The sequence below is a fragment of the Diorhabda carinulata genome, chromosome 1, assembly GCF_026250575.1.
Source record: "Diorhabda carinulata isolate Delta chromosome 1, icDioCari1.1, whole genome shotgun sequence".
Classification (NCBI taxonomy): Eukaryota; Metazoa; Arthropoda; class Insecta; order Coleoptera; family Chrysomelidae; genus Diorhabda; species Diorhabda carinulata.
In genome coordinates, this window is record NC_079460.1 from 32949788 (window position 1) to 32966270 (window position 16483).

The 16483-nt window shown below is 31.0% G+C and overlaps 1 protein-coding gene across 5 annotated transcripts; it reads left to right on the top strand.

Annotated features, from left to right (window-relative positions):
• The first annotated feature begins 1009 nt into the window (after window positions 1-1009).
• LOC130902117 (mitochondrial basic amino acids transporter) lies at window positions 1010-10703 on the top strand. 5 transcript variants are annotated; one of them, XM_057813993.1, is made up of 6 exons: window positions 1010-1198; window positions 2898-3062; window positions 7199-7377; window positions 8876-9207; window positions 9913-10129; window positions 10303-10703. In XM_057813993.1, exons 3-6 carry the CDS (start codon window positions 7344-7346, stop codon window positions 10605-10607), a joined length of 888 nt encoding a protein of 295 aa, XP_057669976.1. In that variant the 5' UTR covers window positions 1010-1198; window positions 2898-3062; window positions 7199-7343; the 3' UTR covers window positions 10608-10703. The 5 variants fall into 5 exon arrangements, with proteins under 5 accessions (XP_057669976.1, XP_057669960.1, XP_057669952.1 ...); XM_057813977.1 differs by having other exon boundaries at window positions 2898-3058; XM_057813969.1 differs by lacking the exon at window positions 2898-3062 and having other exon boundaries at window positions 1018-1198.
• The last annotated feature ends 5780 nt before the right edge of the window (window positions 10704-16483 follow it).

Below are 16483 nucleotides of genomic sequence, written 5' to 3' on the forward strand. Positions count from 1 at the left end.
TCTGGAACGAACATATATAAAATAATGAAAGACAGTTGACTAGTTAAGAACGCACAAATGAACAATCCAGAAGGAGAAAGATCACAGGGAATACCACCTACACTCAAGTTTTTTAGAAAAGAAAAACTGCACCGATACAAAGTTCAAAGTTCAAATTCATGATGCATTATTATGAAAATGATGATGATGAGAATCCAAATTTTCTTAATACCGTAGTATTTTTATTTCTTAGACTTATTATATTGTACTTGATTATTTCGTGAGAATTCAACAACTGAGTTATATTTGGAACATCTTTGTATGGCAGTGATTCTAATTGTGACATTTTTATATCCAAATAAAAGGGGACAACTATATGTAGTTATTTACAAATAATTGGACCATATAGCCGACAGCTTCCAATTCTTCTTAAGCTTTCGTGGTATTAATATAATCAAATCGAGTACATATCACAAGAAATTCCTATTTTAATTGACAATGAGATGAAACCGTTTTTGGTCCACACTTGTCCTATTCCCACAATTCTTCCATGAATTGCTGATTCCTTCAAAGAACCTCAGCCAGACATAATAAGCCCATAAACTACTTGAATTTATCTACCACTGTAGTAGGCTTTGCGCTCTATATCTTTGAAAGCATTTGCAAATATAGCTGGAGCCCCCATTGTAAAACATAGAAACTTGTTAGACCAAAACAAATACTACTTATCTCACAGAATAAACGCGCTCGACGGAAGGATAATGAAATAAGAATTCAGATCATTCGCAAAGTTATAAATATTTTTGGTGAATTATCGTTATTATTGTAACAGAAAATGAATTGACTATTATTTTAGATTGTGCCAACTAATATTAGTTTTCGAAGAAATCAAGAGCACATGAGATAAGAAATACAAAATCTTTTATTGCTACATAAGTCACTTCCCTAATACTGCCAGCTATGCTTTGTCCATAATTGAAGTCCGATTTCTCTTATCTTTGACCTTTTCGAAATATTGTAATCATCTGTGTACATTTCCAGAACGGATTAATGTAAAAATCAGTAGATATTTGTAGCTCTTTATACAATTTATGGATTTGAACAGATTTTTTTGTGCTGATAAGAAAGTTCTCTTTTTCAAAACAATATTAGTGAGTTATCAAAAATATTTTTACCAAGAGTATGTTTAACAGTGACATCTAAAGTTATTCCATTTAAGGTGAGCTTTCAATTTTAATAGCTGGCTTTTCGTAAGGTCTATTTTGTCAACTTTAAAATATTAATATGCATTACTTGAAGCTGGGAGAAAGATTGACATGGAAATTAGAATTTTATCGACTAATTTAAAAGAGAGTATATTAAGTAGAACTCGTAGTTATCAATAAAAAATAATAAAATTATAGTTTAATAAATCAAAAGATAAATTGAGCTCCCTAGTAACATGAAATAAACATTTAATACGTCATATTCGAATGTGAAAAATCTATTGCTGAATTATTTGATTAGGATGAAAACAATTATGAAATGAACGAATAGATACATAAATTTATTTATATGAATCATGAGATCGATTTTTCTAATTATGTGATCATATATAGAGATCATAAATTGATATCCCATGCCTCGGTCAATTAATTTCATTTGTTCTATGTTATATATCAGTTTATTTTCCATACACTACCAAATCATTTTTTATCCTTGGTAATCTACGAGTATTTATCCTTCTTTTTGTGGAAAGAGTGTGCTTTATATTACAATATTGGCATATTCGCTCATCTTTTATCCATCTATCCAACTATCCATATTCAGCTATTACTCTCACTGTCACGTAATACATCTCTATCATTTTCGACTATATTGAAGTAATTTTAACGATTGTTTAAGCTAGAAATGGATTCTTTGCTTGCTTGCATTCGTCTATAACCAGTCTAACTGAGAAAACAGAATAACATTTCTTGATGTCAAGATTTTTGGCCCTATATCAAATTATTCCAAGCTTTCAATCTATTTTTCAGGGTTATCGGTAATAATCTTGCTTTCCTCCAAGTGAGAATTTCCAGAGGACTCAATATTCAATCAGGAGTGCTGTATTATCAAGAAAGGTTGATTAGGATCTGTTATGTCGCTGTTATACAAAATCATTTTTCTATTTTTCTTTATTATACGTCTAATTTTTTTGTATTTATCAATTGGTAAACTAAGCACGATGGATATTCGAATATATTTGTTGAACTAAAATAAATTGAGTCAATTATAATATGATTAGCACCCTTTCAGTTACATATTCAGTCATTATCAATATCTATTATATTTCATCTTATTCACAATTCGGCAAAATTTTTTATAAATGTTTTTTTTTACAATCAAGTTTGATTTCTCGAAAACTACACGGGTAATTCCTTTGACAATATATTAAATTCTTTTTGTAAATTCGACAAAATTCAGGAGATGATAGCCCAAAGGAAAGTATGAGGATTATTTTCTAAGGAGGTAAAATTAGTAACTCAAGCTTATTTATTATTATTACGTGTTTGTTTAAAACATTTTTTAATAAAGTTTTCTCCCAGAATCAATAGAGTCGTAGGAAAAAGATTATATACAACATGGTTTTAAGAAATTGATTGGGTTAACCCGATCATATCTGAATGTTCGGAAAGTTCATCATGGGTAAATGCGATTATCTGCCTAGTTTTTCCTTTGGTTTTCAAACCTTTAAAGTTATTCATATGCTTATTTTTGATTAATTCTTATAGCAGCTTAATTTACATGTTTCTAGGGCTTCCGCATTTTTTGTCTTGTAAGTCTTGTTAGTAAGTCGCTGATAGCTACCCAATAATAAATATTAAGATACTTAAAATCTATTACACAAATGAACTAAATTAACATATCTAGGTGATAAAAGTCAAATGTTTCTGTAGATTGGTTTTTGAATCCCAAACTTCCACCGAAAAAGAATGCGATGTTCGGAAACCGAAGCTTTTGTGCTGGGCCCAAATCATAGTTCCCGTAAAGCCCTCTTGATTTTGATTTTTATTCAATAATAAACTACGTATTGGAAATGAAAAGCAGTGGAGATGTTGTAGGTATTTTATTTTTCCTCAAATCTATTTTTTAAATAAATAGACATTATAAGTAATACTTTTATTATTTTATAAAATTGAATGTTAGTGAAACTAGAATATTGAAACAATCTGATGATTAGGCGTTCCAATTGCATGCAATTAACAAAAATTCTACATTTTTGTCCCTTAAATTTAAGTGTATGAAAAAAAATTAAATTTTACCTACCACCTCATAGGGATCATGCCAAGGTGAGCTTAGGAAATTTTGTTCTACGAAAGACGTGACTAACTTTGGGCAATTAAGTTTTATTCAATGAATTACATTACAAAAAGTAAGATCATAAATCTAGCTTTCCATAAACTTAGGAATTCGATCAAAGGCAACTAAAGAGGTCAAAAATAACGTTATCCAACGTAAACTATCCAAAAGACTTATATCACTAAACGAATTCGAAAATCCTATCGACACATTTCAAAGTTTGACATTTTTCACTCTTATTAAAGGTTAGTAATCACCACCATGGTTTTTTATGTTGAACATGGTAATCCCTAATAAGAAAGAGAGCTTAAATAATTTCAGTGACTCAATGAAGCATTGATTAAACCTGCTTTCTGTAACCAATGATTGTATCACAATGATGATACTAAATATAACGAGAAGGAATAAGCGTTAAGGGGTATTTTTGGTTTTCTTAGTTAGGGAAATATGAAAGTTATTAGTATTTTATCACGGAAATGCACTGCTGTAAGATGAGCACATCAACGAAAATGAGAAATCGGGTGGATTGAAGCTCCCCCGAAGATATAGATTTCATTTCAGTTGGCAAAAGATTGTACATTTTTTTCATTGTACAGTATTGAGCCCTTAACTAATTCTGAACGTGGAGTAGATAGATAAATAAACTTGCTAAAATTAGAGAAGCGTGCTCACGGATTAGGCAAACGGATTCAAATATGAATAAGGACGGAAGAGTCAATATTTTGAATATTTCGAAGAAATCGCGGCAGTGAGTCCTGCTGTTTAGTCTAAGGAAATATCTAACAGTTCTGTTTTGTAATTTGAAGTTTCGCTCAGATTGAGTTGCACCACACGTACCCCAGAAGGGCATATCGGCTCAACAAGGGCATAATAAACTGTTTTAGAGGGACATACGTTTAATTCCTTGAAAACTGATTTTAGCGCAAAACAGGCAGAGTTAAATTTTTAGTTAAGGGTTGATATGTAATTCCATTTCAAAAAATTGTCTGCAACTAGCATTGAGGCACTCCACATTCTATTGGCTCGCAAGAAGACATCCTTGTATCAACTCATACAAGCTGACTTCTGTTGATTAAGTGTTTTCCTTAAAACTGTAGTACTGCAATTTGTCGGACACAGCTCACTTTTTTTTCGAATTTATGTGGCTGACAAGTGTTACATTGGTGGAAATCAGGCAACTCAATTCCATAGACACCATGTCTTTTTGGTTTAGGTTTCTTGGTTATTTTTGAAGTCAGGTAAATCAATGTGGCAAAATTTTCAATAGGAAGAAAAGCATGAAAAATAAAATAACTTTCCCTCACTCTCAGCCAAATGTAGCCGTTTTTGTTTGATTTCTTCTCTCAAATGTTTCAATAAGTTCGCATAATACTGGTCGTTGACAGTATTTCTTTTTTCAAGATAGTTAATGAAAATCAACCCATGTGCACCCCAAAAAACCGACGCCATGACCTTGCCTGCGGATGGTACTGTCTTTGACTTCTTTGGAGCCGGTTCTCCCTTGTCCGTCCATTGCTTTGATTGTTCTTTTGTTGCGGGTGTGAAATGATGGACCCACGTTTCATCCATGGTTATAAAACGGCGCAAAAATTTGGCTTTATTTCTGTGAAACATTGCCAAACAATCGGTGGAAACATCTTCAACGCTATTTTTGTTCCATTGTGAACAAACGTGGCACCTATCTTGCGCATAGCTTTTCTCATGTTCAAATTTTCAGTTATTATGGAATGTCGTCATCTCATTTGGTCGACCACTGCGATGCTGGTCTTTGCAGGTCATACGGCCTCATTTAAACTCTGTTACCCGATATTTTACTGTTGATAACGAAGGAGTAGTCGCGCCTATGCTAGAATGTAGTCCAGATTTTAAATTGGTTGGGCTAATGCCTTTCAAATAATAATATTGTATGACATAATGATGATAATTTTTTCAATGTTTACAAATTCACTGAAAAGTTCTTTATTGATGGCTGCCAAAAAAATACTACTACAAAGAACGTGGCACCTTCAAACTTGAAACATTTGCTGTATAGATTGTGTATTTTCCAATCCAGTGGCATTTTTCAAGCAACTACTCCCATCTCTTGGTCAGGCCAGGTACTTTTGGTACTTCTGGGACTACCCTCGTATTCATCATTTGGTAACATAATTGAGTCGAATTATTTCCAAAACTATATTAAGCAATGAGAAATCACTGCTGATGGTATTGACATTAACCTCAAAAAGGTCAGATTACATATTATCTATTTCAAAAATTTATTATATGTATTAGTTGAACTTGCACAGTCCCGTAATGTTCAGGTCACGACAGTGGATATTTTTAACACGGTGGTGTAATATATAGGTATAATATATATATATATATATATATATATATATATATATATATATATATATATATATATATATAATATAGCTCTAGTGTCCATACAAAAATAAAGGGAACTTTGTGTCCTTTATCATATAAAATAGTTTCTTTTGAATTGTGAAACTGTGAGTTTTGAACGATTTTCGAATGATCTTAAATGGACATTCTAAATTAAGTTGGAAGTAACTTTAAACAGTAGTTATAATTTCCATAATATAATAATGCTTTATTCGATGACAGTAACGTATATCAACATTTCACGTGACTTCCATTTTTGTTAACAATTGTTTTCAATATATTGAAAAAACATTATTATGTGAATAGTTATATAATAGTGTCCGACAAAATAAAAATGAAATTAGTCAGCAACATTTTCGGTATTAAAGAAATTCAAAATCGAGTGCCATCCAGTATTATACATAAATAGGTACTGCTTTGTATCACGATTTAATAACATTTTATTTGTGTTTTTTAGTAAAACAGTTTTAGTTTTGTGAGTATTTAAGGAGTAAGGACCATAATTATATTTCCCTTTTGTCATTGGGAAAAAGTAGAAGATAATTACTCAGATTAACTGTATGATTGTGATGGTTAGTGAATCGAAAATTTCGTAGGGAGAACAGGGGTATACCAAACCAGTACAGACTATCAAAATACATGAAAATGTAGCTATATTTGCTATATTCCAACGTGAGTTTTTAAACCTTGCGCAGAAAATTGCATAATCTAAACTTTACCTTTGCTAAATAGAACAGAAAATCAGTATTTATAGAAAGACAGGAAATCATTAAACGATGAAACTAAATTTCTAATATAGCAGAATAAACAATCTTGAGCGCTATTTATTGCCAGATATTCAAGCCTTAATACGATTTACTATAGGATACGGTTTGAATTACTATATTACCACAAACATTTTGCTTCCGCCAAATGTTAAACATAGCAGTTATGTATAAAACAAACCGATAATGTAGCTTACTAATTTCATGCTAATTTATTAAATATATTAGAACTTACGTGAGCTAGAGCTAAATGTATGAGTTATAGTACAGTGTAGCTTCAACATTCACACCTCGTCCACTTTGCACTCGTAGAATATGCATTATTAGATAAAATGAAGCATGCGAAAATTTGAGTTGTGTTTTGTTATTCTCAATATATATATCGCAAAATACTACAACTAAAAAAAAATGTTCATAATTGTTAGTCACATTAAAATAATTTTGGTTTTTTGTCAATTAATATGAATAATATTGATTTGTTGATTTTAATGAATTTCAGACTTGATTTTCTTAATATAAAGCATAGCTGTCAAATGTTATCATATTGCTGATGAGCTCTATCAAAAACAGTCAGTAACACCATTCTACTTTTGCAAACTATTGTGTTTATGTTATTTTGGTTTAATTGTGTAAATTATCAGTTGGTAGTGTGTCGTAAGAATTTTAAAATTTATCAAAACGCAATTAAAGAACTTTCTATAATCGAATAACAATTTATTTTTTAATAATAAACAACAAAATATTTTCAGGCACTGTCGATCTGGTACATGGATTCATCATTTGATAATTTTATAACACAGAAGATTTACGACTGTCAAGTAAAAGAAAAATTTACTTCAATACCGTGGAAGCTGATTATTTTTGTGGACGTATACCACATCGAAAGCCCTGGCCATGTCTCTTGATTTTATTGCTGGTTGTGTAGGAGGTAAGTAGAATTCCATTGATAGATGAATAGAACCTGTTTCTACTTAGGTCTAAATAATGTTTCGTATAAACTACTGCGTTACGTTGATTCAAGTTCAATCACTTAAGTTTCGGTTTAAATTTTGATCCTAGCATTGTTTCTTTATCCATGCTCCATATAGATGTGTCTGTACTGTTGAACAAACAGTTACAGTGTGTAACGGTTTAAGATTTCGTGTTAGGTAGCTACATTATTATTTTTAGTAATAAATCACTTTCAACGGCTAGTTATCAGCATGATTGAGATTAAAACTCAAGAGACTTGATAGGTGATGTTCAGTCTATCGAATGGAATAGAAGGCATTTAAATTTTGTCAGTTTCTCAAATAATATTTTATCTTTACTTATCCTGTAATATATATTTCGAAAAACATTCTTTCATTCCTAATATTGGTAAGAGTTATGAAAACATAATATATGATTGTCCATTTTTACCATTTCAATTACTTCTCAAAAGTAAAATTTGTAAGCAAAATTTATTATTTTTTTATCTCACAAAGTTATTTGAATATTCGTAATATGCCTAAAATTATCCCTATCAAACATGTTAAAAATAGATTTATTTTATCTTATGCTATTTTAGTTGAGTGTTTATTGTTAATTTTCAAGCAAATTAGTTTATATTTAGACATAAGACATAAAAACAAGTAACACCATTTTACTCGCATTTGGATATTTCCAAGCTGCAATAAGTTGATGTCTGCGGAATCCACTTTTGTGTTCTCGTTTGTCTAGATTTAATCTCAGTTTATTGTTTATTCATCACTTTAGAAATGGTCCAATTTGCAAAATATTAATTACTGATGCTCTGATTTAACGTACAATTGTAAAAGCAATGCTTTTGATAAGTTTCCTCTACCTCGTCACTTTCATACGTCTCTACTTTCTTTTGTGGTGGTTACATTTTTGTTAATGGGCTGGAAAAAATTTCAACATGTTGTATTGAAAATTTAGGAGATTTCCAAAAGATGTGTGTGGTCGATGTTATTATGATAGCGCTAAGCTATAAGTATGAGCTCCCTTCATTTCTCTGAAACACCTTCCGTAATTCTGGTGTCGAGTGGATTTCGTAATTTAATCATTTGCAATTACCTTGTTTTGATATTAATTTTATTGTAAACGCATAGTCTTTCACTTTTGAAATTTTTCTTTTTATATATTTTAGTATAGACTGATCCTAGTTTTGTTTCACCTCTTAAGCTTATTTGTTAAGCCATGTATATAATGCTTCGCCATTACGGGTTTAACTACTCATGTATTATGTATTTGATTTTTAATCTATAAATTTAAATATTTTACTATATTTTCTTGTTTATCAGCCCAATTAGTCTTTTGAAATAATTATAATGAAAAACTCTTCCTATGTAATGGAAGTAGAAGTAATGAATTAATTAAATTTACGTATTATACGTATTTTTGTTCTTTTGTACGAACTTAAAGTTAATCTCATATTATTCTAGGAGTAGCTGGTGTATTCGTCGGCCATCCTCTCGACACTGTAAAGGTGAACTTACAAACACAAAGTGCTAAAAAGCCTAAATATACAGGTACTTTAGATTGTATTAAATCTCTTATGGTAAAGGAAGGAATAAAGGGTCTTTATAGAGGAGTAACTAGTCCTGTAGCTGGGTTGGCGGCATTAAATGCAATCGTTTTTGGAGTGTACGGTAACGTACAAAAAAATATGGTTAATCCCGATAGTTTATCATCACACGCTATTGCTGGTGCATCGGCAGGACTTTTGACAAGTTTCATTACTAGTCCCATGGAGTTAGTTAAATCTAGAATGCAGGCAAGTACTATACATTACATTTTTATTTGTAAATAACTTTAAAACACGTAAGCTTTTGTCCGTATTTCTAAATCTTACCCTCCACGGAAAAAAACCGTGGTCTAATTTTAATTTTAGAAACAGGGAAATTTTAAAACAAACCTAACCTAACCTAACCTTATCATCCGTATCCAATTGCCACTGATATTAGTCACGCGTGTCACGTTGTGCACTAGCTATCAGCGAGCTTAGAATAAGAGTCAGAGAATAAATTACGAGATATACATAGCACTATCATCAATTCATTATTACTAAGGTTATTCTTACAATCAAATTATTTATTAATAAATTTTTTGTATAATTCGTTCTAAATGAATGAAAAAAATATATTGGGATTAGAAATGACATATATGTCAGATTTCATCTGCAGGTGATATTTATCCGTGGATGATATTTGTCCGTGGATGGTATTTATCCATGGACAGTATTCATCCGTGGGCAGTATTGCTCCGTGATTAAAACCTTATTATTCAAACATTCACGGCTGAAATTAGAGACACGGATAAAGCTTCATTCGGCTTATTTCTTTAAAAATATCTGTGTCTCTATGGTTGAAATTAGAGCCACGGATAGACACTTCGATATGATTTACCAATTTCATTATTATTTACAATGTTGGTTTGGTTAATTCGGATTTTATTCAAAATTTAAATTTTTTAATTATAGGTTGCTGGGACTCAAGCTGGCAAGAATCCATTAGATTGCTTAGTTAAAATATATACCAAAAAGAGATTGAGAGGTGTTTTTCAAGGACTTGGTATAACCATTGGAAGAGAGGTTCCGGCGTTTACAACTTATTTCATCACCTACGAATTGCTTACCCAAACAGAAGAAGGGAAGATAGCGTCATCTGCACAGATTCTGTTCGCCGGGGGAATGGCAGGTATTATTAAAACTATATTAAAGATTAAAGATTCATACCGGTAGATTGCATTAGGCTGTGCTTAATACATAAACTATCCTTTGATGCCTGTACTAATTGAACTTCTGTTGATTTTCCAACAACCTTGAAACTCCATCTGTGATCCCATCTTTTGTTGATTATTTTTATTTCAGGTGTGGTCTCCTGGGTTATCCCATATCCCGTGGATGTTATCAAATCAATAATCCAAGTAGATGGTATAACCTCACAAAAATATACCGGATACTACGACTGTATGAAGAAAACCGTAAGCTCACAAGGGTATCTTGGTCTATATCGAGGATTAACTCCGACTGTAATCAGAGCATTTCCGGTTAATGCTGTCACTTTCTTTGTAGTCACCTGGACAATTAGATTGTCTGAAATGAAATTCAAGACGCCAGAGAATCTACATTTTCTAAGTATGAACATGGATGTTATCGCAGAAGAACGAATTTAAATTAATGTAGAGAGATTGATTATAAACCGATATATATTTTATTTTTTTACTGTATATTCTGTTTGAAGGATTCAAATAAATAATGGTTTACTAAAAGTCATAATCTTTATTTATTCAAGTAGCGGGGTCTTAGATTGAGTGAATTGCAGAAGGTCAATTTTTACGTCAGTTTAGGGAATAAGACGGTTGCCTCTTTATGTAGGCATGTAAAATTTTTAATGGTGGACCAAAATTATTGAATAAGATTTCTTAAACAACATTTGTGTTATTCATTCAACATTTAGGTTCTATGAAAGAGAATTGAAAATGAAAACATTTACTCCAGCCTAACCCAATTTAGCCCAATTTAACCTTATATAATCTAACCTAAACTATCTCAACTTAATGTAACAAAACTATATTCAGAAAATATTAGTTCCAAAGGTACAATAGTACAGTATATTATTTAATTTAAAATTTTCTAAACATTCCAAATCCCGCTACAATTTATAACAGTACTATGATGTCCTTCTTATTTATTTCAATTGTTCCTATACGGTGGGGTAAATTTATATACAAGGTGTATCTTACTCACGTCATCTATTTATAAACTAATACTGGAGATACCAAACACTTGATACTAAATACTGTACGCTTGGTTTACTCTTTACTATCCCGATGTGTTCACTATGACATCAAATGATTTACATACTCACGTTAGATACTCGTTTATATCAATTATCTCACTTTCCTGAATGCTAGATTTGCTAGAAACCTCTAATATGCCGTAAACAAAATGAAAAAGTCTTCACAGAAATTGTGTCTATAAAAACGGCCACATCAAATATTACCATCTATTAACATAATAACACCAGCTTCACGGTCTATATTAGTGGACGAGTTTCGTAACAGTACCAAAAGATGCCTAGTAGTTGCAAAATTAAATTTACTCACCTTTTTAGATATCCATTGTAGTTAATAATTCGCGGTGTATTTGACTCAAGCAGCATCGAAATTGTTAAGTACTTGAGATTGACATGAAGTCTTCTACTCCCAGTGATATATACTATTTTTCTTCAATAATTAAATGATTCACTTAATATGTGACAAAAAATAGTAAACATTATTTATATTTTATTTGTTTCTTAAAAGCGTTTCAGTATTAAAATTTTTCTACCAAAATATTCGAAACTAGCAAGCTTCAAATCGAATAATTATTGAAGTAATAAATCGTGAACATTTTGTTGCAGAAAATTTTGAAACCGAACATCAGAATGATTTAAATGAATAATACAAAAGTTTGGTAAGATATATCGAGGCAATTATGTAATTCCCATTATAGTCATTGCTACATTTGGTCGGCTTATTTCAAGTCCATTATGATACTTTAGGTTATGTGAAGCAGATAATCATAGTTATATTTTTTATTTGCACTAATACATCTTATGTTTACACTTTAGTGGGATTTAACCTTCATCTTATATTTTATTCAATATATTATTTTCGTTTCAGGAACAACTTCAAGTAGCGTACTCTAGTGGCTCCATGCTACGTTTCAGCTAGCTCTAGCTAGGTTCGTCGTAAAGTTTTCCTACAACGATTCATGCATTGAGTTGGAGTGATGGAGCATTGAATAATCAATATTTTTTTTTCTACTGGTCGACAGAGGGTAGTGATTATCTGAGGCTGTAGCCAGGGTAGGGAGACTCGCTGGTACGAGAGGGGAAAATAAAACGTAGTGCGCTCTTTGGGTACATTAGTCCAACTAAAATACATCAATACAGTTCATAGATTTGATGTTAGGTAACACAAGGGACTATGGCATTCAGACATTCACAGAACAGAATATGGTTGATGCCACAGATCATTTATATTTAGATGGATCACGTCAATTTTATTTGTTCTAAGCAAATTGACTTCTACTGTGGGTCTGAACTTGGAATTTTTAAATTAAAATTCAAATGCTTTTGAAAGTAATCTAATAATCCTTCAATTATAATAATAATCTAAACATAGCGTGTGTGTATTTAGTAATAACTTTGAGGACAGTATTAATGTTTTAAATGCTTTTAATGAAAAGAAATAATAACTGATCAAAATCTCTACAAAATAATTAATGAAAGTGAACAAATACTTCGTGCTCCTAGCACGAAGTACAGATTGTATGGAAATTTGGAAATTATCCCAATGTAAGGTTTTTGAACAACAAACTTTGTTTCTACTGATTTCAAAAAAATGCAAGTGGTTAACTAATGCAATATCGGACCAAAGTTAACACAGGGAAAAGAAAATATGAGTGTTCTTTGTGTTATTTAACAGTTTCATGAAAGAGCGTAAATATAATTTGTAACTATTACTTTCAAATTAAAAGAAAGGGGCTGTTTTTGTTATTCTAATTACAGAATGCATCAATTTCATTTTATAATTCTTTTAAAATTTGAACTTAAAATAATGTATCAATTGTATTTTTTTGCAGATACGAGAATCAGACTACGAATCTTGCGCGTGTGCAATATCGTCCGTCTCATTCGACGATTCACATATTTTGTTCTTTTATTGTCCAATGCAACTTTGTATTCACAGCCTAATTAATTTCGTTCGCAGGGGGACATAAAAACAAAAACGTATACTATTTTACTATCCCTGAATATATGGGGGAGACAAATTAAGACATACAAGTATATACCGAAAAAAAGTTATGGGAAGTTGTGAATACCGGTATTACAAAATTGTACAAATGGCCAAAACATCGGTATTCCGGTATCCTGGTATTGCAATTCTTATTCACAACGTATATTTCAAAGGAAAAGGAAGAATGAAATTTAAGAAGATCAATCCACAAAGCATAAAAAAATTTCTAAAATCTCCATTTGCACTGTTTCTTGGCACAAAATATATGGTAAAGTAAATCCTTATTCGGCCAAATTCAATTTGAAAAGAGACGATTTGGTACGATATCAAGTGTTTCAAACTTGATGTTTCGGTTGTTATCATGAGCAGAAAAAATTAGGTTATGTTTAGATAATCGTAGCTTCAGTAGGAACTCATCACAAGCTTCTTAGTCATTTTATAAAAATCATTCTAAATTCAAGCACCAGACCTCAGCTACCAAATACAAACCGTCTTAGTGTCACAATTCTAAATACAGACTTTAGTTAATCATATAAAAGTAATTGCGCTTCGGCCCAATAGCCTATGTCTGGATTACCATGTGTCTTACTTATTTTCTTGATGTCTAATAACAAATTTATTAGAATATTTTATATAATACTCGTATATATATATATATATATATATATATATATATATATATATATATATATATATATATATATAAGGAAACACCAAAGTGGACTAACTCAATATATTTTCCGGGCTTTCAAATACTTTTGAATTCATTGTCTGGGAAATAATTAATTAAGATTTCCGTTGATTTTTGATATTATTAAAGCTTGTAAAAATTTTTAAACTCATAGAATTCAATATTCAAATTGACGTTGATAGAAATATCCATTAATTGAAATATTGATTCATACCAAAAAATCTCAGTAAATGAAGATATAGTAAAAAATATTTTAGAGTGAAAGAAGCTATACGAGGATATATTGAAAAATTCTTAGCCTACTATAGAACTAAACAAAATTTCAATGTCAAAATGTTTTATTACTCAACATATTCTCCTGTTAATAGGATACATTTATTTCAGCGAAACTGCAACGTCTCTAGACCTATTAAAAAAAAATGTTTCTTCTTGCTCTGCTAACCAGACCTCCACAGCTTTTATTACCTCCTTGTTGGAAGAAAATTTACGACCTTTTAAACTTTTTTTCAGTTGGGGAAAGAGATATTAGTCGAACGGAGCTAAATCTGGTGAATAAGAGGGGTATTCTAGTAATTCATACCCTAAATCACTAATTTTTTGCATGGAAACATGAGATTTGTGTGCAGGGACGTTGTCCTGCCAAAATAAAACACCTTTGGATAGCTTTCCGCGTCTTTTCTCTTTATTTTTTCCCGTAGAGTGATCAGTAATGTCGAATAGTAATCTCCAGTTATTGTTCTACCCTTATCTAAAAAATCAATCGTGATTAATCCATGGCAATCCCAAAAAACTGAAAAATTTTCCGTCAGATTTTTGCACACGAAACTTCTTAGGGCTTGGAGAACCAGGGTGTCGCCATTCCTTCGATTGTTGCTTTGTTTCTGGTCCGTAGAAATATATCCAAGTCTCATCCATAGTAACAATTTGGTTTAAGAAGTCTACATCGTTTTCAAATCAAGCACAGATCGAACACGATTTTCTAACCTTGCACACTTTTGGTCAACATTCAAACATTTGGGGATCCATTTTGCAGCAATTTTTCTGAACGCGTTCGTATGAAATATTCAGTGCTTCAGATATCCGTTTTAGCCCAATTCAACGATCTGATAAAATCATGTCATGAACTGCATCGATATTTTCGGAAACTGACAGAGAATTTGGCCTTCCTGATCGGTCATCATCTTCAATGGAAAATTTACTTCTTTTGAAGGACATTGATCACCAAGGGTATTAAGCATATCTTCGTAAATCTGCTTACCTCTTAACCCTTTTAAACACAGGTACCTGATGATGGCTCGATACTCCAATTTTTTGATTTTCACAAATTTGTTGGACTCCCTTTTTCTTTTAATTTATTGCGTAACTCTGGTTTACTTTTTTGATGTCAAAGTTTACATTGACACTTCTAATAAATTATTGTTCGTTGCTATGGTAACACAATATTTTGTTTATGCATGGAACTGGTCTAGGCTAACTAGATAAGAATACATCCTCGTATGTACTTATAACGCATTCCATACAAATATTACAAATAAACGAAATGCTGAAGATGATTTTGATTTTGCTCTCTTGTTTATGGGAAGCTTTATACGCATTTTAAGAAAGTATATTTTTTAAATAAAGCAACATTGTTTTCAATAAAAAGTTATAACCAATAGTTATTACATCCTTGTCTTCACTTCCAGCTCATTGCTCGTTTGTTTGTGAGTGAGTTTGCAATCTTGTGGCACAATTTTTATATGAAGTTATGAGTTATTAAACCTCCCAAATCGTTTGGAAACATCTACTTAAAATGTATGTATTTCTGTTCCTAATATTCTATTTTAGTCACTATAATCAATTGGAATAGGTACTATAATTTCCCCGTGAATATTTTTTGCACAATTACATACTTTTAGTGCTCAATATTAAGTGATTTATATTTTACACTTCGCCTGAAAATCAAGTTAATCCTGATCATATGTTATATATATGATCATATATTTAGGATGGATTAATTTAACTTTGAGGAAAATTCAATTTATTTAACTGACGTATTAACAGAAAAGACTGTTTAAGAATTCATTTTAATTTGATGTTTTCTATACTGTTTTTGTCCATCAATAAATCACAGTTGCACGTTAGTTGGACAAAATACCGGGAAAAAATTTAAAAATTTAGTCCCTAAAAGACTGTCATTTATACGTTTGAAATGCAAATATAAAAATCCTAGATATATGCACTTTAGGGAAATATGCAAAATTTAAAATTATTGTATTCTTTATATATAGAGAGAGAATTGCTTTATTGTCAAAAAATTGTTACAATTTGTAGACGAAAGCTTGTAAAGACTAATCAACAAACAACATAAAACTAAATAAAGGTACAAATAAATTACAATTTCAATATATAGAAGAAAACCACAATGAGTAACAAAATTATATACATATGCATATAGGATTAACTAAACTGAATCGGAAGAAATTGAACATTTTACAAAATATTTCTTATTCATTCTTTGAGCATTTGGGCATTTTTATGATTCGATAGTTCTATCTAAATTAAATGTTCAGTACCAACAATTAAAAAATAATTA